The sequence below is a fragment of the Mycteria americana genome, unplaced genomic scaffold (assembly GCF_035582795.1).
Source record: "Mycteria americana isolate JAX WOST 10 ecotype Jacksonville Zoo and Gardens unplaced genomic scaffold, USCA_MyAme_1.0 Scaffold_53, whole genome shotgun sequence".
Taxonomy (NCBI): Eukaryota; Metazoa; Chordata; class Aves; order Ciconiiformes; family Ciconiidae; genus Mycteria; species Mycteria americana.
Genome location: NW_027445639.1, coordinates 316,167 through 337,683, shown reverse-complemented (window position 1 = coordinate 337,683; position 21,517 = coordinate 316,167). Strand labels below are relative to the sequence as shown.

General features: G+C 53.1%; 1 protein-coding gene across 2 annotated transcripts in view; it reads left to right on the top strand.

The window, feature by feature from the left end:
* NRBP2 (nuclear receptor binding protein 2) overlaps positions 1–18,993 on the top strand; it is a 31,960-nt gene extending 12,967 nt beyond the window's left edge. The window contains exons 2-18 of one of the 2 annotated variants that reach the window (XM_075490292.1): positions 3,542–3,664; positions 4,005–4,106; positions 4,379–4,468; positions 5,391–5,431; positions 5,524–5,618; positions 5,880–5,903; positions 6,244–6,327; positions 7,002–7,057; positions 7,814–7,909; positions 9,652–9,784; positions 9,963–10,065; positions 10,222–10,272; positions 10,918–11,053; positions 14,224–14,277; positions 14,732–14,795; positions 15,725–15,780; positions 17,685–18,993. In XM_075490292.1, the coding sequence (XP_075346407.1) occupies positions 3,542–3,664; positions 4,005–4,106; positions 4,379–4,468; positions 5,391–5,431; positions 5,524–5,618; positions 5,880–5,903; positions 6,244–6,327; positions 7,002–7,057; positions 7,814–7,909; positions 9,652–9,784; positions 9,963–10,065; positions 10,222–10,272; positions 10,918–11,053; positions 14,224–14,277; positions 14,732–14,795; positions 15,725–15,780; positions 17,685–17,753 (1,377 nt within the window). In that variant the 3' untranslated portion in view covers positions 17,754–18,993. Of the gene's footprint in view, positions 1–3,541; positions 3,665–4,004; positions 4,107–4,378; positions 4,469–5,390; positions 5,432–5,523; positions 5,619–5,879; positions 5,904–6,243; positions 6,328–7,001; positions 7,058–7,813; positions 7,910–9,651; positions 9,785–9,962; positions 10,066–10,221; positions 10,273–10,917; positions 11,054–14,223; positions 14,278–14,731; positions 14,796–15,724; positions 15,781–16,764; positions 17,137–17,684 lie in introns of those variants that run through there. The other variant, XM_075490293.1, reaches the window with a different exon arrangement.
* The last annotated feature ends 2,524 nt before the right edge of the window (positions 18,994–21,517 follow it).

Genomic DNA, 21,517 nt, shown 5'->3' with positions numbered 1-21,517 from the left:
CCTCTGACAGGCAGGAAGGCAGAGGGGAGTGCGGGTGCAGGAGAAACACATCTGTGCTGGGAGCTGAGGATGTGAGACGGCTGCTTGGGCATGGGAGAGTGCCCAGGTCCGGTGGTCGGTCTCCACGGCTGTGCTGGGGGCTGGACCGCTTCCCTCACCCAGAAGCTGTCTGCCCTGGTCCCGCTCCCGTGCCAAGGTCCTGGGAGTGGGGCCACCAGCGGAGGAGGCCTCTGGGACTGCTCTGTCTTCAGTGTCCCACGGGTGGCTGGGGTGTGCTGGTCCAGATGGCGTGGAGGGGTGCTCTGGGGGCACAGGAGGGCAGCGGGATGTCCCTGCTGAGAGATGGGGCCAGCACATGCTTGTCTTGAGGACATGAGTGCGGATGTCTGGGGAGAAGCAGAGGACCAGCAGAGTGCCCTCTCCTCCAGGCGCTGTGGCCATGCCTTTTGCCCAGTCTCCTAGAGCAACCCGAGGAAGGTAACAACCCACCTTGTCCTTATTTTCTTCTCCAAATTGGGTCTAAATGCCAGTGGCAGCAGAAATACCTGTCCATTGCTCTCCAGCCCCATGCCTTCCTTGTTTAACAGCTCTGGGGCCCAAAGCCCCAGAACTATATCACTAAGCCTTTTTCTGTGGACTCTTTCAGTCCTTGTTGACGTGAAAAGCTCAAAAGGGAGCGATTTATTGTAAGATGCAATCTGATCTTTTGTAAACCTTCACTTACTTGTCCCCAGTGATCTCTCTAGGCTGGCCTCAGCTCCTGCCAAGGGCTTTCTGGAAGCAGCCTGAGCAGGGAGCTTGCCCAGTCCAGCTCTGGAGTTTTGCCTGTTCCACGTGGTGTCCATCTTTAGCAGCATGCAGAGCTGCCGGGAACCCCTGAAAGACATGGCGTGAGACAATCAAGGTGATCTGTGGCTGGTTCCTTTTGTCCCCAGTCACCTCTGTGATCATAATGCAGCATTTATTTATTTATGCAGTCTCAGAGCTCGGTGCACAAGACAGTTGTTCATTATCAGTTTTATTGTCATTCAGTGCAAGACTGAGCACGTTTGCGTATGCACAGAACAGGGAACGTTTCCTCCCCTGTAGGCCTGTCTGATGCTCCTCACCACATACCAGAACCTCCCAGATACCAACAGATCCACTGTCCAGAGCCTTAAGCACCACGATACCACTTCGGGCTCAGAGAGCAGGTTGTTCAAAGCTGGGAGGCTGTGGCAGAGGGACGACCCCAGACTTCTGCTGTGGGTCACTCTCAGACAGGCAGCCAGTCCAATGCAGCCTGGCTGTTCTATGTCGAGCTCTGAGCAAGCGGGAGGCGGCATTGCCTGCCCAGGGATGGGAGGTGGCTGGCAGGCACCTGGTTCATGCAGGTGTGGGGACGGGAGGCATGGGGTGCGGTGGCCCTGCAGGTTAGGTCCCACTGTAGGCTCAAGATCTGCACGCAGGTACATTGTGGCCCTGCAACGAGGCAGATAAGGAGGACGCACCTGATGTTTTCAGACCCGGCCGTGCCTTCAAGCCAGGCATCAGTAACCTCCGTGCAGAGCTCTGTTGCTCCTGCATGTCCTTGTGGCAACCGAAAGGCTGTTTGGGTCTGTGCTCTCCATTTGAATCCTTGTTCTTGGCCTTGTGGCCACTCACTGTTTTCAGGACAGGCTTTTTCTCAAGACCATGAGCTGATTTTCCAGTGGCATTTTTGGGGAGAGGCGGAAGAGCAGCTTCACAGAGTGCTCTGTGACCAGCAGACCCTTGTGGTGCATGGGCGCTTGCCCCTGGCTGCCCTCCCTCCTGGCACAGCCTCCCCTGAGACCTGCCTCAGCCTGGCACCAGCTGCCGAGAGCTCCGGCCGAGGCTGTTTGATCCCCCTTGGCCAGGCAGTCCCTCCTGTCGCAGCCCACCCTTTCCACCAGCAGCATCAGCCTCTGCAGAAAGATCACAGCTTGGGGTTCACAGCGGCTGGTGTGAAGGCCCTGCGGTGGGGACACCCGGGTGAGGGCTGAGCTGTCTCCCCGCCGCCCCCCGGCAGCGGCTCCCCCAGCAGTGCCCTTGCTGGGCGCTCCTGTGCTGGCTATGTTTGCACTGGGAGCCCCGAGAGGCTGCTGGGACTTGCTGGGAAGGCTGTGGTCAGCAAGGCCGGCTGGCCGCATCGCTGGCTGTCCGTGCTGGGCTTTGTGCGAAGCACATGGAGCCTGCGAGCAGAGAGAACAAGTAACAGAGGTGCTTTGTGTGTCCGCAGCAGGAACTGGGCCACGAGCTGCCCGTCTGTCCCCTGCTAATGAGCTGGGGGTGCTGCGTGCCCGCGCCTGCGCTCACAGCTGCCCCGTGCTGCGGCGGGCCAAGCCCCGGCGGTGGGACGCTGCGTACCAGCCCCTGGAAGCAGCAGAACAATCCCTCTTTTCATCTGGCTGCCGGCAGCTCCGCGCTGCCCCTGCTGCATGGCAGATGGGAGCGGGCAGCGCTGCCTCTGCCCAAGCTGCTGGGAGGAAGAGGGGGACGGCCCCGGCCCCCGCCTCAGGCTGCCCCCGGGCCCACTGGAGGACGGAAGGGGCAGGTGGGGCGCTGCAGGCCGGCTCCCGTGCAGTGATGCTTTTGCGAGGGGACAACAAGGGCAGCCACTGTGCAGACCCAGTGCAGATGGTGGTTTGGGATGCAGCAGGCACCTATCCTGGGAGGCAGGACCCCCTGGTCCTGGGGCGGGGGTGTCTCTGTGCTGTTGAGCCCCTATCAGAACCGGGTGCCTTTTGAGCAGGTTTTACCTGGGCTAGAGCCGGGACCCGGCGGTCCTGGCTGGCCTGGGGACCGGTGATCTGGTGCTGCCCTCAAGGCAGGATCAGCAGAGACCCAGCACAGGGACGACGGGGCTGCTCTGGCTGGGTCCGTGCTGGACACGGCCTGCAGAGGTGATGACTGCAGAGCTGCTCTCCATGGGGTCCTAGAACACAGCTCTGTGACCTCTGGGGATGGGAACTCATCAGACAGACCCTGGGGCATGGGGGTTGCCCCCAATCTCCTCGGGATGTTAAAAGAGATGATGTTATGGCTTTGGTTTGTCTGGACCTTCTAATTTGCCCTGTCCAACATGAGCGTGACCATCAGCCATGGGTGTGGGTTGCTCTCCCACGGCTGCTGGGAAGTGGGGTCCACGTAGGGGTCCCCGTCCCTGTGCAGGAGTGGGGCCAGCAGGTGACTGTCACTGCCAGCTTCTCACTGGGCTAGAAGAATTGAGAGGGGCTGGCATGGGAACTGCTCCAAATTGCTGGCTCTCTCCTGTGCCCACATGTCCTGGAGAAACGGTGATGGCTGCTGCAACGCCTAAGCTCCCAAGCAGGCAGATCCTGAGGGCAGAACGGGCAGAGGGCTGGGGGCTTGCTCCACTCACTGTGTCCTAGCCAGAGCCTCCTGCGGGCTGGAATCGTCCACAGGAGCGGTAGCAGAGACCGTCCATGCAGCACTTTTGTCCACTCAAGGCTGCCGGTGGGGCTGGGAGCCGTGAGCAGGGCTGCAGCCAGGCTGTCTCATGCCTTCCCATGCCTTGCAGGTGAATCAGGGGAACATGCCAGGCATCCAGAGCACCTTCCTTGCCATGGACACGGAGGAGGGCGTGGAGGTGGTGTGGAACGAGCTGCTCTTCACCGACAAGAAGGCCTTTAAAGCACACGAGGTGAGCCATCCCTCCCTGGCGGGACCATGCCCACCCCCCCAAGACTGCCCACCGCACCATCCTGGCTGGCAGCACCGGTCCCTGCTGTTTGTGGGCAGCAGCACACCTTGGTCAGCAGTGCTAATCACAGCCTGTCGTGCTGTGCTCCTGTCTGCGTGGCACTCTGCTTTCCCTTGGCTTCTCTCTCAAAGACAGCTCTATGTGTCCTCTGTACCCCAAAAACAGCTCTCCCTGTGACTGGGGGCACAGCCTGCTCCCCAGCCCCAGGTTCCCTTGCTTTTGGAGGTGTCCTGCCACATCCCAGGACCTGTCACCTCACCTGTCCTCTCTCTGCCCGCAGGAGAAGATCAAGACCATGTTTGAGCAGCTGGTGCTTGTGGATCACCCCAACATTGTAAAGCTTCACAAATACTGGCTGGATGTGAAAGACTCAAAGGCGCGGGTAGGGAGGACTCAGGGAGACAGAGTTCCTGGGGGGACCCCAGGCTGGGGGAGGGATGCCAGTGGGAGCCAGGTGGGGATCCCAGCTCTGCTCCCTACTCCGCTCCCCGGGACTCCCCTTCCTTCCCCAGGACGCTGCTGCCCAGCAGCCTGCTCTCAGCCGTGTGTGGGGCCAGCGCAGGCTGTGTGCTGCTGGCTGGTGCAGCCCACCGGCTGTGCATGGCACTGGCTGTGCAGGGAGGCTGGGAAGCTGATGCCTCTCTTCCCTCCCAGGTCATCTTCATCACAGAATACGTGTCCTCAGGGAGCCTGAAACAGTTCCTGAAGAAAACCAAGAAAAACCACAAGGCCATGAATGCCAGGGTAGGTTCCCTGGGAGCAGCACAGGGTGTCCCAGGTGAAGTGGGTAGCTCTGTGCCCGCTGCCACAGGGGGCGGTTCTGGTCTCTTATAAGGCACAGCAAGTACATATGGTTGCTTCCTGAGTTATGCAGGGACTCTCTGCTGTAGGGAGATGGCATCTTGGTGAGGGCCGGAGCGAGAGCAGAACTTCCCCAGAACAGCCCAGAAATGGATCCTGCTGTCAGGATCTGACCCCGAGGGTCGGGAACCTGCTGGAAGCTGCTGCAGCGCAGTTCAGCTGCATGATGCTGACTGCTCCTGGGGCTGCATCGTGCTTTGGAAGGCCTGCATCTCCACCGCCCTCAATGAGGGACAGTGGGCTTGTGACAAGGTTACTACTTGGGTTGAAGGGACCAGTTTCACCTGCAAACCCACTCAGTATGGGTCTGACTAATGGTTTTGCAGGCAGGTCTCAGCTGGCTGTGACTGAGGTGCTGGGTGACCGTTCTGCGGGCCCTGTGCTTGACCTTGCAAGCCCTCCCATGAAGTTTGGGCTCAGTATCACACCAGTGCGTTTAGGCACTCCTAGAATTGAGACTCGCTGTTGGTGTGTACAATCATATGCATGGACCCCACAACCATAGCTAGCTTTGCCCCCTCTGTGATGTGCCTGTCCATGCTTCCACCAGGGTTTTGGGGCTCAGGAGACCTCTGTCTGCTGGTAAGGATGAGTTCTCAGCTTTGATGGTGTTTTTTGAACAGGGGTTGGAAAGGAGACTGTTGTGGCTGGGACAGCGTGTGGCTCATCTTTGAGTAACAGTCTCTGCAGGGCTAGTGGAGGGCTGATTTCCCCAGCCACTGGGTAATAGGTAGGAATGACCTGATCCAGCTGCTGGGCTCTGATGGGTGTCTCGTCTGACGGAGAGCTCTGGTCTCTGCTCTAGGCCTGGAAGCGCTGGTGCACTCAGATCCTGTCTGCTCTCAGGTAAGCTTGCCATCGCTTGCACTGTCGGTTGTCCTGCTTCTCACTGGGCTGGGCCCAGGTAATGTGCTCAGGGCTGCTTTGTGCTTCCCCAGCTTCCTGCACTCCTGTGAGCCTCCCATCATCCACGGCAACCTCACCAGCGACACCATCTTCATCCAGCACAATGGGCTGATAAAGATTGGTTCAGGTAGGAAGCTGCCACACTCACAGGCCCGCAGCTCCAAGTGCTGATGAGAAGAGTCAGCAGGAGGAAGCCGCCTGCCGAGGGACATGGTGGGGTCGTGCAGGGTGGTGTGCTGAGGGGGTTCTGGCTGGGCAGAAGAGGCGAGAGCTGCAGGGTCCCTCAGGGGATCACCTGTGCAAGGCTTGCAGTTACCTTCTCTTCTGTTTGTGTCCTCTGCTCCATGCCTTCTTACTTGTCCGCTTCCGGATCGGCGCTGACTGGCAGTCTGGCACAGGGTGTTTGCAAATGGTGAGTGTCCCTCTGCCACCTCTCCCAGCACATCAGTCCTGTCCCTGGGTCAACCGTCCTCCCCTGCGGGCCCTGGGCGCCTCTCACCAGTGAGGCACCGCAGCACAGAGGAGCAGTCCTGGGCTCTGCAGGCAGGGGGGCCTTTGTCCCTCAGGGAATTGCTGCTCCTGTTGTGGGAGCAGAGGGGTCCCCTGGGGAAGCAAGTGCCCCACGGGTGGGCTGCATGGGCAGAAGCACACACAGAAATCCTGGCTACCTCGGAGCACCCGTCTGTGCTCACAGCTGTGGGGAAACAGCTTACAAGAGCTGTAATGCAGAACGTTTCTCATTCCCCATGCAGCCCTCCCGGACGACCTGAGAAGCCCCATCAGGACTGAGAGGGAAGAGCTGCGCAACTTGCATTTCTTTCCCCCGGAGTACGGCCGTGAGTGCGCGGTGCAGGCAGCGTGGGTGCCCAGAGGGACGTGGTGAAGGGGGGGTCCTGTGCAAGGCATGGGTGCACAGAATTATTCAGTGCATTCATAACTAAAGCTGTTGGCCATGAGTCACAGAAGGTCTTGTGATAGTGAATGATGTGTGATAACATCGTAGGTAACATGTAGTGCTGATTAGTGCAGAGCTATGCACGTGGGAAAACCAGCTGTGCCTACATGGGAATGGACTGTGTATTAGCAATTACTGGTTAGGAACAAGATCTCAGCATGACCACGGGTAGCTCTGAAAAGGTCAGCTTATGGCTCAGGAACGCTCAAAAGCATGTAAAATGTTACAACAATTAGGGAAAGAGGAGTAAAGAATCTTTATGCCATGTCAAAACTCATGATGTGATCCCCATCTTGAATATTTTGGTGCAAATTTGAGGGGAATAAATGGGAAAGGTTTGTGGAGGGAACTGTGAGAAAATGTGTGCTGGGGTGGGGGAAGCAGACGTGAGTGGAGGCGGAGGCAAAGGGAGGTCAGGTGTGGGCAGGGGTGAGGGCAGGGGTGTGCGGGCAGAGGCATCTGTAGGGATGAGGCAGGGTGCAGGGGGCTGTTCCCAGAGTGAGCGGGTGGTAGCCTGTACCTCTGGCCTGATGTGGTTCTGGCTTGGTTTTGCAGAAAAGGCTGACGGGACTGCTGTGGACATCTTCTCCTTTGGGATGTGTGCACTGGAGGTATGGAGCAAGATGGCTGCAGCACCTGGGAACCTGCAGTGACCCCTGGTTACAGGGCAGGATTGTTCTTGTTGAGCCTGCTGGGGATCATGGTGGCCTGGGGAGCTTCCCGAGGAGTCTCCTTGCCCTTTTCTAGACCTCACTGTGAGCTGTGGGGATCCCTTGCAGCGATGGAGACATCTCTGCTGGGTTCAGCAGAACATTTTCTGCTGTCATGGCTCACCCTACCCTGGGTGCAGCAACAGGCTTAGCTCACCTCTTCTATGCTCGGCTGGTGCCTCTTGGCTGTCTCTGCTGGTGCCTCCTCTTCCTCCTTGGGCTGCGACAGCCCTGGGAAGAGAGAGCAAGGACAGACCGTGCTGCTCCAAGAGGATATGCACTGCCAAGCACAGCTTGCCCAGGCAGACTGTGGGGCTGTTGGTGCTGTCCGCATTGTCCCCTGGTCTGCACGGTGCTCAGGGAGCAGCCTCCCACCTCTGCCCTGCCGGGAGCCTGTGAGCAGCCTGGAACGCTGTGGTAGGCAAGAAATGGGTCCCGAGGGCAGGGACATGGTGTCCAGGGAGCACCGGGGAGCCCAGGAGATCTGGACCTTCTGGACAGAGTTGTGGCCAGAGCCTGAGACAGGCCTGGCCAGGCTGTGTGTTCTGGTGAGGAGCTCCACAGCTGCCACCCTGCCAGGGGATGTCCTTTTGGGAAGCCCTCAAGGGCTAACCCAGGGCTTGGCTGCATGCAGACATGGCTGCACTCCTTCCCCAGATGGCAGTGCTGGAGATCCAGACTAACGGGGACACACGGGTCTCGGAGGAGGCAATAATGAGGGCACGACATTCTCTGGACGATCCCAACATGCGGGTGAGTGCAGCTGGCCGAGCCTCGGGGACAGAGCCACCGGGCTGTCGCTTGACCCACAGATGGGTCAGGCATCCCTCCTGGGGTGTAAATGTCCCCATAAGTGTCCTTCCCCTCGGCTGGTGTCTGGAATGTCAGAGCCAGCCTGGCATTCCTGCATGCTCCAGGTTACACCAGTGCTGGGAAAGGGGAACAGAGACAATGACCTACTGCAAACCTGAAGGGCAGCCAGATCTGCTGGGCTGAAGGACATGGGGATTTCCCCCCTCCTGGGCTGGTCGAGATGAGAGGCTGGTCCTCACCCCTGTTTGCCAGTCCTACCAGTAGTAAGGCTGAGTGTGAATTCCCAATAGGTGCACATGTGCACGCATGTGCACACGCTCCGTACAGACATGGCCAACTGCAAGCAGTTCAGCACAGAGAGGGGAGTGCCATGTTCATGGGCACAGACAGCATGAACAGCTGGATCCTGCTTCTAAGTATCGATGCTCAGGGCAATCCCTTTCACAGGTCACTGTGGCATGTGGCCCCGTCCCACAGGTCTCCCTGTTATCGATCAGACCCATGGTCTGTCTGGTATCTACGCCCCCTCCCCAAGGTTTCGTCTCACTTACCAGCTAGTCCACCTTGACATTTGCTAGAGGACCACACATGCTCACAGGGAATAGAGAGCAAACTTAGACTATAAACACTTAGGAATAGAGTTTAATAAGAAGATGGGATAGACTGAGGTGATCAGATGCAGGGCTCAGCCAGACAAGTGTACTGACCAGCAGCGTGCTTACAGGGAGCTGACACCTTTTATCCCCTGCCATTTTCCTCCCTGACTTATCTCAACCCCTCTCTTGCTCTTCCTTTGGCCCATCTCCAAAACACCCCATAATAAGTTTGTACACTCCCCAAATTCTATTGTTTGATCTCAGAATTCCCCCAGGCATCCCATAGTAAATCCTACCCCCTTGGATGCAATAGCCCCCTTGTTTGCATGGTGTCCCAGAGAGTGTTTCTTCTGTTGAGCCTTTAGCACCAGGGGCAAACGGTGCCACTGTTCACCTCTGATGGTCTTTGGGGCAGCTGATTCAGAGGGGTTAGTTCGTGTGGGTGCCCACCCTGCCATCTTCCTTCTGATCATTTTTTGGTCTTTGCATCTATTCTGAATAGCCCTAGCCAGAGACCTGTACAGAAGCTGCACAGAGCAGTTAAAGAGGACAGGCCCCAGACTACAGCATGCAGAAGAGGCAGAGGATCTTGCTTTTCTGCCATCAATGAGCAGAAACGGGCAGATGCGTCCCTCCCATCCTGCCGCCGTTAGGATTCCCTCCCGCTGGCTCAGTCTGCCCTTTCTCCAGTCCCACCACCATCTTTCCTGGTGGGTTGCTGTGCTCAGAGCTGATCCTGGCTAGCTGCTGGGATACACCCCTGCCTGTTCTTACAGCCTTTTGCTGGGCTTGCATTGCAGCCTCCTCCCTGGATGAGAGCAAGCAGGGAGCAGAGGTCCTGTGGCCAGGCTGTCGGCGGGTACCCAGCAGCATGCTGCCCGCCCAGAGCACTGCTGCCTCCCTCAGCTTGGGTGCTCTGTACGCTGCCTGCCCTGCCCTGGGGCTGCCTGCTGGCAGAAGCAGCAACTTAAATCTGCTTCCTGGGAAATGCAAGTGTGGGAGGGAGCTGGGACTGGCAGTGGTGGGGATGAAGCATGGGAATGTCCTGCTTTGCCTCCAGTATTACGCCTTTTCTTTGACCCTCAGGAGTTCATTCTGTCGTGCTTGACACTCAACCCAGACAAGCGACCAACAGCCAATAACCTGCTCTTCCACCGGGTGCTATTTGAGGTCCATTCCCTTAAGCTGTTGGCAGCACACTGCTTCATCAACAACCAGTGTGAGTAACCATGAGACCACCCTGCCCCATTTGAGCTTGTATTGCTGCCCCAGCATAGCTGAGGATGTGGAAGAGCCTGGGGAGAAAGGCAGTGACTCAGACCTTCCCTGGGGTCTGTGCTGCAGAGTCCATGTTACAGAACCTCCCAGCCAACAGCCCCTTTCTGCCTTTGCCCTAGATCTGATGCCAGAGAACGTGGTGGAGGAGAAGATAAAGGAATTGGACCTGAACATGGTGATGGCAGAGATCCGGAGAGAGGGTCGGCCTGGAGCACAGTGGAGGTGAGGATTAGTGGGGGAGATTTCAGAGCAGCCATAGCCAAAGAGCCCAGGACTTGCATCCAGACTGGTGATCTTGGTGTCATGGCATAGTAGTCCTTCACACTGCTCTTCTCTCCTGCCTCCCCCAGTAATCTTCCTGTCCTGTTTCTCTCCCAGGTACTCAGAGGTCTCCTTCCTTGAACTCGACAAATTCTTAGAAGACGTCAGGTGGGTTTTGGGTGTGTCTCCGGGGATCCCTTCACTCACCTCATTCTTTGGGCCTGTGCTCCTGCTGAGAAGTTCTCTCCAGAACAGCACCTACCTCTGAATTGCCTGTTCCCTGCCCCCTACTAACTCCTGAGTGCTGTTTGCAATGGTGGCAGCTGATCTGGGCCAGCCATGCCAGGGACCATGCTAAGCCTTTGAAAGCATAGACAATTGAGTTGCAGCACTCCTGGCACTGCTTCAGCTCCAGGAAAAGAAATAGCCCTGAGGGCACACGTGAAGGTGGTGCTGGCTGACCTGTAATATGTCCACCCAGCTCTGGTCCCCAGTGTCTCTCTGCCCTCAGCTCCCTGGGCAGCATGGAGCCAGGGGCAGGGGACTGTGCTGCAGCACATTGGTACAGCAGTACTCGGGTCATGTGTGATCCCCTCTGCGGTCCCCCGCCGGGGTGAGCAGACCTGGTCTGTAGTGCCAGGGTGAGGGGAGCTCTGTGGCCTGCCACCTCCTCACCATGCTGCCTGCCTGCCAGCTCTGCCCCTCCACAGGTGCAGATCCCTGGTCTGGGCCATGGCCCTCCACAGCTGACCTTTACCAGGGCTGTAAGAGGACAGGGCTCAGCTGTTTGTCCTCCCTCTGTGTCTGTACCAGGAATGGGATTTATCCCCTGATGAACTTCGCTGTTTCCAGACCCCACGCCCTCCCACGTGCACTCTCCCAGCCCCAGGAGGACCCTCAGAAAGCCAAGACTCCCACCCCAGAGCCCTTTGATGTGGAGACCAGGAAGGTAAGGTCAGATCCAGGTGGGGACAGATTCTCTACTGGGAGTAGGTGCATGGTCTCCATTCCCGACACCCTACTGCAGGAACACCTCTTCCTTTAGCCATGCACTGAACTCCAGCGCAGGTGAGAGCTGTTCTCCTCGTTGCATTGGCTGCCCCAGGACTGCGACAGTCCCTTTGGCTGAGCTAGTGAGGTCCATTTCACCTGAGACCTTCTGGAACAGCCCCGCTGCCTCCGATTCTTTGGCTCTGCCTTCCCTCCTTACACGTCCACAGGCAGCTCTGTGGCACGGTGTATTCTGTGCCTCATTGCTGGGGTGCAGGTCTGAAATCCCATCATTGTTTGACACTGACACTGCAGTGGCATGCTGAGATGCCAGCTGAGATCAGGCTCTGTTCTGACTGGCACTACACAGACGAGACTGCACACCCTGACACTGAAGTCATGGGCAGGAAGGTCATTGCAAGTGGGTTTATGGACCCCTGAGGGGAGTGGAAGGGGTACCAGGCAGGGAGGGCAGGGAAGGACCAACACAATGCGAGGGTGTTTGAGCAGAAGTGAAGCCTTCCAAAACCATGGTGTAATGCCTCGCTTAACAGAGCAGTTCAACGCTGCAGCATAGCCCCCTCATGGGTATGGGCAGGCTGCCATTACATCCCCCAAAGCCTTCCCTTCTCCAAGCTGAACAAGCCCTGTTCCCTCAGCCTCTTCTCAGAGGGCAAGCACTCCACCCCGGGATCATTTTGATGGCCCTCCATTGCTCCAGTTTATCAATGTCTTTCTTGTTTTGGGGGCCCAAAATTAGATGCAGTAACTGGATGTAACAAGTGCTGAGTAGAGAGGAATAATTATTTCCCTCAGTATCCTGGCTGTGCCCCAGGATGCTGTTGGCCTTCCTTGCTGCCAAGGCACGTTGCAGCTCATGTCCCGCCTGCTGCCCACCATGACCCCAGAGTCTTTCCGGCAGAGCCAGTAAAGCTTTCCTGCCAGCCAGGCAGTCCCAGCCCATGTCCTTGCCAGGGATTATTCCTTCCCAGGGGCAGGAGTTGGTATTTGTCCTTTGCTGACATGCATATGGGGAGGCAAGGTTGTTGGCCACCATCATCAGGGCATAGCTCAGGCATGGCACTTCTTACAACGGCTTCTGTCTCCTGAACTGCCGGCCATCGTTGAGAGCAGTCAGAGGAACTCATCGGTCTGTATGCATCTCTCTCTCTTAAACACTCGTTTTGTACCAGGTATTTCCCTGTAATGACACTTCTAGTCATTCATCATTAATCACCTATGGCACTGTCATTGTGTAACTGTGGATGATATGAATGCAATTTCATACTTGCATTGAATTAATACTAAAAATGCTCTGTAGGGCTAAACCTAATTCTTATTCCTGCCAGATCCCGTGAAATGCCTCCCTTCAAAAAGTACATCCACAGTGTTTCTTCACATCTGTCTGAGAATCAGCTTTCAGTGCACTTAACTTATGCTTTATTCATACTGCTCAGTGCTTATTTTTAGTGAGAGTGCCGTGGTGATCAATCAGATGCGTTAGAGAAATGTAAATGTAAACCTACACAGTTATGTCTTTTCCCCTCTTTGCATTTCTTATATGCTGCTTTTTCACCTAGTGCCCCAAGGTGAGTTCTGCAAGTGCATTGTCTGTCTGACCAATGTGTTCAACCAACTAGTTTTTACCCAATTTGACAAAGGACTAGTAATCTCAGAGGCACTGAGTTTCTACAGATTTTGCAAAAACTTGCAGCTGGACAAACCTGCAAGTCCCAAATGAGTGTAGCTACAGTGCAGACTCTTTGTCTATTCTGGGAGGCACCAGAATACAGATGCTGGATGGATCCAAGGAAATTTTTTTCGTGGTGAGGATGGTTGAACAGTGGACCAGGGGCTAAGAGAGGTTATGGGATCTCCTTGGAGGTTTTCAAAACCCAACTGGGTAGAGCTCTAAACAGCCTGGTCTGAATTCATTGTTTGTCTTGTTTTGAGCAGGGGCTTGGACTAGAGACCTCCTGATGTCCCTTCCCACCTAAACAATACTTTGATCATGGGCATCGGGTAGAGAGAGGTGGGGAGCAGGTGGCAACGATGCACTCAAATGTCATCAGCCTTCTCTTTGATGATGTCTGCAAGATGCTGCGCAGTTCAGTGTAATTCAGTATATAAAGGAGCACATGGCCAGACAGTGTGTAAGGAAAGAGCACCCACCTTGGGCATACAGTCACACTGGTCAGCTCTTCCTGGAGAAATGGATGGCCTGGAGATGATCAAGGTCAGAGGACAGCAAGTTTTGTGATTGAGAGAGCTAAATGCCCCAGGGATGTTTGTCACAGGGAGGAGCTGTAGTAGAAGGGTGCTGGGTCAGAGGAAGGAACAAGCACGTAACACCTCTGAGCATAAGCTTGAAATCGAGGAATATAAATGAAACCCTGTCAAACTCTGCATAGAACAGGGATGTTGATTCCTCACTGGGTTTCCTGTCTTTTGGGCTGACCGATTGCATGCTCTCTCTGGTTTTCCTTTGCCTAGACAACATGACTTCTGGTGTGAACCATTTTCATGGGAACTTGAAGCTGACATATTGAAGCTTGAAGCTGACCCAGTTCCTTCATAGGAACTTGAAGCTGACATATTAATAAAATGCCATATTTATCTAACACATTTGAATGTTCTGCGATGCAATGTGGGGTTTCCAGAAGAAAATCCATGTCATTTTAATAATATTCAAGATTTCAGTTTTGCTGTTTTATCTGATTTAAGGATTGGTCATCCCATAAGGACATGAACAAGTACAATATTAAAATGTAACCCAAGAGTTTGGGCAGAGCTTTAGGGGGAAGCCTACCCCTAGCAAATGGAGCAGAAGAATTCATCCTGGTTGTGAAGTTTACCCAGAACTGCACCTTGCGCAGGGCTCCCTTACCCACCTCTCAATCCGCTGACGATGGCCATGGTTCATAGCTGGATACTGGACTAAATTAACCCTCAGCTGCTCCACCCGGTCAATTCCTAGAAATGTGGAAGAAGTGGAAGGTCAGGCTGGCAGTTGGAATTAAGGAGTTTAAGTAGGACTTTGAGAGTCATGCTTGGAGAGCAGAAGTAAAGCAGGCCTGGGGGAGCCAGAGGGACTGTGTCCAAGCTGATGTTGATTTTGGCCTCTTCTAGGTGGTGCAAATGCAATGTAACATGGAGCTGAATGAAGACAAGACCCAGTGGCATGTAAGTACTCAGCTCCTATTCTACATGAGGCACTGGGGCAAGACCTCCTCTCTCTACCCATCTCTGGCATCTGACTGGGACAAAGTTTGGTCTCAGCCAGTTTGCTGCCGTACCCAAAGGACTAACTCTTGTCCCATAATAAAAGAAGCCCAAAGAAGAATGAAGCCACCAGCCCACTCTGGCTGCAGGACAGGAAGACCTTGATATCTTTGTCTGCACATCTTTTATCTCTACTTCTCTCTAGTTTAACAGTTGCAGGTTAGCTGTAACTGTTGAGAGAACATTCCTCGAAGACACTCAAACTACCCTGCCAAAGACATGCAGCATCTCGGCAGTTACCAGTATCCTCCCTGCTCACCACTGCCAGCAGTTTCTAGTGCTGATGGAAGAATCAGCACCTTTCTCTCCTATGGAGAAACTGGTGTTTGTAAAGAGCACTCTCTTCTTTCTGCAGCTTACTCTTCTGCTGATCCTAGAGGACAAATTGCATCGACAGTTGAGCTACGACTTGCTGCCCAGTAGGTTTACTTGCAAGTAAATTTTTGTGCGTGAATGCAGAAGTATTGCCTGGTGGCCCTGGTCAGGTTTAGGCTCAGATTGTATTAGACACAGATTGTGTTTACAGCCAGCTTTTCTTTCCTTCTTGTACTGGGAGAGCAGACTAAACCCTAATATCCATGTGGTACCAGTTCTTGTCCACTCTGACCCTGAGGTTATAGCCTCTGGGATGTGGTAGTAACCTGCACGCTAAAGTGAACCTTGGGAGTCCAGTGAGTGGCCATCAAGAACATGCATTTCACCCTGGGACATGTGGTGTGCAAGTCTTGGTGTAACACTAGTGAATTCTTCCCTCATGCCCAACACTGGTGCAGTCTCCACAATACCTTTCAAAGGAGAAGGTGGGCTGTCATCTGAGGAAGCCCCATGGCTCTGGGGCTTCTCCTCAGAGTAGGTCCAGCACAGCAGGCTCCTTCCTAAAACATGCAGGAGCCTTCTGGAGGCCGTGCAGGTGGAGTCCCTTCACTGCTTTATAGCCAAAACTAAAGCATAAGGCTTGGAAATTAATGCTTGGGAGTTGCTGCTTCACCAGCTCCTTGTGTTTTTCTGCCTACAGGTAGTGGCCTGCCTGCTTTTCATGCTGAGCCAAAACAAGCAAAAAAATCTCAAAGTGCCACACTGCCAAGACTATTGTGCTTTGTGTGATTTGGGACTGGAGCTCATTCCTGCCCAGTACCGTGTTCAACTCCTGTTCACTGCCCACCTCTGTGCTCTGTTTGCCCCAGGATTACTTAGCAATTACTTAGCCAACTGAAAGTATACAGCATGTGCCCCTAGAGCATAATGAAGCATAATGCAGGTGTGCTGCAGAGTGGGATATGGGCACTGGTAGAGGAGGAACTAAGAGATGTATGAACTCTCATGTTCTCATTGTTCCTTGTCTCTGCAGCTGATAACTCCAAGGACTTGGCCACAGAGCTGGTGCATTATGGATTCATCCATGAGGTAAGCCTCCTGCCACTCCTTCTCATCTCAGTCGTGCATGCACTGTGCTACCAACTGCAGTCCCCAACTTCGTGTGACACGTCATGCCTCAGAGGAGTAAGACCTCCTCCATTAGAAGCCAGAGGGCAGTCACAGAGGCCAGCCTGCAGCGCTGCGCTGTACTCACTCCCCCTGCAGTGAGTGACAATGCATCCTTTTTTTATTGTTTTTTTTTCCCTCCATACTTTGCTCATGCCTAACTCCAGATTGCTGTTTTGAGGGGACAGTCGTATTGTGATAGCAGGGTTAATTGCATCAACCTCACAGTGATTCTGAATGTGAGTACCAGGGGAGTGCCAAGGGAAGGAAGTTGAGGCCACTTCCCCTCTCCCAGAGGAATTGCCCTGATAGCCGGTGTTGCCTGGACAGCTGCTTTTAACTCACTTTACAGATTTCTGCCTGCCAGAAGAGGTGGCCTACCCCAGCATCGAACTTCCAGGCTCTCCCTTAGGTGTTTGCAGATAGTCCCAAGAAATAATTCAGAGCAGCCCAGTCATTCAGACTACTCAGCAGCATAGCCTCCAGGAAAGACAGCATGGAGAAAATTAAAAAGATATTTATTTTTATTTTGTACAAGTTAGGAATTCTGGGGCTGTAGGCAAAGTTTTGGAGAATTTCTCATTCTGGATGCTGACATTAGACAAGGAAGGGGTCAGCTTCACTGAGTAAAAAATTTATGTGAGTACACCTGCAAAAAAGTATACTTTGATTTTCTTCCTTTCTTCATCTGAGCATGGTGACTGTGCAGCTTGGCACTGACACACTGGAGTGCTTTCTCCTGTGCTCTGGAAAATACATGGCATTTGGGGCAACCTAGTACTGTAGAATATACCTCACACAGGTCCGTGTTCCATGGATTGTAAATTGCCTTTCTCTTTCTTCCTCCAAGGAGATAACCTCCTTTTAACATATCTTCCCCTCTCTAACATCTTTTCTACTCCGCAGGTACTGACTACCTTTTCTCTCAGATGGTATAACTGATTCATACCATGTTAAACTCTGAGCAAATGTCCTGAGCCTGTATTTAGCTTGGAAGTATGCTGCTTCTTTCTGACCTGAAGGACTTGTGTACCCAAGTACCCATCTGGTTTTCCAGCTATAGTGGTTGGTCTAACAAAAGATACCACCTATGCCATACAAATCTTGTCTTCAAAATCCAAGTTTTTTCTTAAAAGAAAAGCAGTAATTTAGCAGCAGTAGTGACAAAGGGGTGCCTCTAAGCAACAAGAAAACTACTGATTCTGCATTTTTCACTTGAATGAGAATTTTGAGTTTGTTTGTGGCAATTCCAGACTCCCTCTATGATACAAGGTGGGGGTGTTTTGCATCCTTTACATATCATTGTGTATTTCAGTAATTTCTTTCTTAAGGAATAAACATTCTAATTATGTTAGAAACCACCTACTCCTGAATGTGTCAGAAAAGAGATTTCTGTACAAAATAGTTGCCAGACCAACAAAAGGTGACATTAATTTTTATTTTTGTTAGCAGTGAGGATATTATAAAACAGATGGCCATAGAAAATAATTTTAGATCCAGTGGTCAGTTAGTTGAAATTCAACTAAACAAAAGAAGCCAGACCTGTTTTGCTCCTTCAGATTGGAAGCTCCAAAGAACTGTCTGCTCTTTTGCCTTTACATTGCGCCTGACACAAAAAGGTTCCATTCTTGACTGGTCATTTGGCATTATTCAGTAAATATGATAATTATTAATAGTATGTTCCAGATGTGCTTGTGAGCTGTTCTCTTCCCATATCAAAAATCAGATGTGAAATCGGTAGCTTGGGATAGAATCATGTAAGGAAGGAGATGTCCAAGGTACCCCAGCCAAGTTGATCTGTTGGCATGTTTTTCCTTTTATTTTAGGATGACTGTGAAAAGCTGGCTAATTTCCTGGAAAATGCCTTCCACAAATACCGGTCTCCTCCCTTGTGAGTCACCTCACAGCAGTCTGGGACAGAGTGGTCCCCCTGTACCACAGGGGATGGGAAGCGTACCAGACTAGAAAAAACTGCGGGGCTCCTGACCGAACTTCCTCCAGGAGGACTGACCGGGCACTCGCTCCTGACTGAACCTTTGCAGTCCATGAGAGGTGTATGCCTGGGCTGTGGTGTGAAAAGACAACAAGTGGAGGAGTAATCAGCAAACACGAGAAATTACATGTGCATCAAAATAAGTCAGGACCAAGAAGGAGTACATGTTCTGGTTCCCACTTCTGAAGCAGCAAGCCAAAGGGAGTTGTGAGGTGTGGGGGAGTGGGGTAGCACCCCCTACAGCCCCTTCCTGATGGTGATTGTGAAGATGCAAAGCTGCTGCAAGAATCCCCCAAACTGATAAATTTCCCTCTGGGACTGATAAGCTTTTTTCACTGCAGGTCCTAAAGCTATTTTTTTCCTCTTTGCCAGCTGGCAATACTTGCAGAATGGAAAGCTCTGGTGCAGTTTCCTATCTGCCACATTCCATTCTTTATACCCAGTTTCTCTCATTTTGTTAAGGTTTCCCCAACACAGATGAACCACTGTGATGCCTTGTAATTAGAATTGCACATCTTGGTGTAAGCTGAAGAGAGGACTTTGTGAGTTGGACTTGATATGGCATGAGAAGAAATTCCAGAAATCCAAACCCACCAGCTGGATCCAAACGTGGATCAGCAGAAACCTCACTGGTGCTGAACAGAACCCTTGTCATTCCCCAGTTTGTCTTACGGCCTTCTAAAATCTCACAGCATCTTAAGGGGAAAAACCCTGATGTCTCTTCCTTTCCTGTTTCTCCTGTGGTGTTTGGAACTTCAGTCATTAGCCTGGAGAAAGGGGCAATCAGCGCACGTCAGGTTCAGTTGGTGAAAAGTGCAAATAGGAATTATTTGTGTTGCAAAAGCCATGCAGTCCTGCTCCATGCTGTTCACATCGTGCCGTGTGGAACCAGCTATATCATGCTGTGCTGTGCTGGTGTTCTGCGCTGTGCCAGGTCCTCCATGTGGTACTGCCTGCGTTACGCTGCCCACGCTTTGCGGTGTTGCACCAATTGTATCACGCTGGGCTGGGTTTGCCATGCTAGGATGCCATGCTGAGCTGCCAACTTGTGCTGTATTTCCCAGTTGTGCTATGCTGTGCCGACTTTACAAACTGACAAATCAATAAAGCCACTGAAAGTAGCTTATCTCATCAGAGCACTCCACTCAGCAAACCACTCAATAATTTCTTAGTCACTCTTACAGTTAAACTAAGAAGATGTGAAATAGCTCCCCTGAGTTCAACAGGCTTATCCACAAAGTCAGGCAAATAGGGTAGAGAAGGAATTCAGTGGAGAAACATCATACAGCTGCTTGATTCAGAAATCACTCTTTCTCCAGAACGAGCTTGCACTTGCCTCTGCAAACTGAGAAATTGCTTCATTTCCCTGATGAGCTAGTTAACTCTTCTTTAACACATTTCACCTGACTGAATTCTCTGCTTGATTTAAGATTGTCACAGCTCCGTTTGACCAATGGATTTCCCTGCTACTGGCTGTGCTGCATGCAGCAGTGATGAGTTCATTAACCAGCTACTGCAGGGTGTTTCCAATATACGACAGGCTGCTCTCACAGAATCACAGAACAGTTGAGGTTGGACAGGACCACTTGAGATCTCAAGAGGTCCCTTCCAGCCTCTGCCATCATCTAGTCCGCCCCCCCCTGCTCAAGCAGGGTCAGCTAAAGCAGGTTGCCCAGGACCATGTCCAGTCAGGTTTGAGTATCTCCACAGATGGGGTCTCTCTGGGCACAATCTGTTCCTGTGTTCTACCACTCTCACAGAAAAAAAACCCCATGTTTTCCTATGTTCAAATGGAATTCCCTATTTTTCAATTTGTGCCTCTTGTACTGTCACTGGGCACCACTGAGGAGAGCCTGGCTCCATCTTCTTTACCCTCTCATCAGATATTGATGAGATCCCCCTGAGCCTTCTCTTCTCCAGGCTGAACAGCCCCAGCTCTCTCAGCCTCTCCTACGACAGATGCTCCAATCCATTCAGCATCTTGGTGGCCCTTCACTAGGCTCGCTCCAGTAAGTCCATGTCTTTCTTGTCCTGGGGAACCCAGCACTGGATCCAGCACTCCAAATGTGGCCTCACCAGTGCCGAGCAGAGGAAGGATCAGTCCCCTCAACCGGCTGGCAAGGTTTTGCCTGGTGCAGCCCAGGATGCCGTTGACCTTCTTTGCCACGAGGGCGCATTGCTGGCTCACAGTCAGCTTCGTGTCCAGCAGGACGCTTATCCTTCTTCGCAAAACTGGCACCAGCACAAGAATGGAAATCCTGCCCTCACATTTGCGAGTCAGACAGGACTCTCTGGAGTCCTGTCATACAGGAAAGGGGATGTGTCCTCAGACACTGATAGCCAAGTCTGATCAGCTAATTAGGATTGTAATTCCTGCCCATATATTATAGTTGTAGTATGCACACCTTTTAGTGGAGTATCTAGTCTTACTTTAAAGATTGCATAATGTAGGAGTCCACTATGTCTCAATGATAACGTTTTCCAGTGGTTAACTGCTGTCACTTAAATTTAGGCTAGAAATAAGGCACACTGTTTTATGTTCTGATTCAGATCCTAGATGAAGAGAACTTTTGCAATGCAAGACTTTCTCATCATAATGGTAACTAGATGTTGTCATCTTTTAACCGCTTTTGATAAGCTTTATTGGCCTAAACTTTCTAAATCTTTTATAAGACAGGCTTTCAGAATGTGTAAACTTCTCGTAGATTTTCCTTAGTCTTGCATCTCTTCTGTAGTGGGGCCCAGAGGCCACACCACTCTCATGCCAGTTTAACTAATTAAATGCAAGGTGTAACAGCACCTATCTCTGTCCTTTACTAACAGCATTAGCTCTTTAAAGCAGAACCGCCACCTTGGGAAGTGATGTCTTTTTGGGGCCCTTCCTATTTCAGAGTAGCACTTCAATCCCCTGTGACAGAGATCACCTGTGCCAGGCTGTCTGACCTTGCCTTTGCATTTGTTTGGATGCAAGAGATGGGACCCACCTGAAAATAGAGTAAAAGGGACAGGCTGGGGACAAATTCAGATACCAGAGCGACATTTCACTTCAGTTCTCAGCAGATGGGTCCTGGATCTGCTCTCAAATTGCATATTCAGCAACTACTGACCTCCCACAAGAGGTAATGGGGGCTCTTAACTCTGGATGCCCCCGTAGGGACCAAGGACCACCCTGTGACGGCCAGGGCACTCTGTTTTTAGCGCCTCTAGCACCTTACAGCACAGCCTTTGCCCGCAGGAAGGGTCAGATTTGCAACAGCTTCTGGACTCCCCCCGAGGCCCGCGGCGCCCGAGAGGATTCCGGCCACGACAGCAACAGCGCTGCAGGCCCCGACTCCCCAGCCCCGCGCTTGCTGCCGACGGGGGGGACGACCGCGCCGTACAGGCCTGTACAACCCCGGCCCGGCCCCGCGACCCCCCGGGACTCACGCCATGCCCCGGCACTAGGGCAGACGGGCCCACGGGGCACTGAAGGCCGCAGCCAGCGAACCGAGCTAAGGTCCTCCGCCTTCCTGCAGACCCCTGCGCCCCGCTCCCCGGCCGCCCGGCCCCATTCCAGCGCAGCGCCGGAAGCAGCGGGGTGAGGCTGCCGCCAGCCTGACCGCCCCGCCTCAGCCACGTGACTCTCTGGAGTTCTCGCGAGACCTTCCCCGCCGCGGCGGGAGCTCT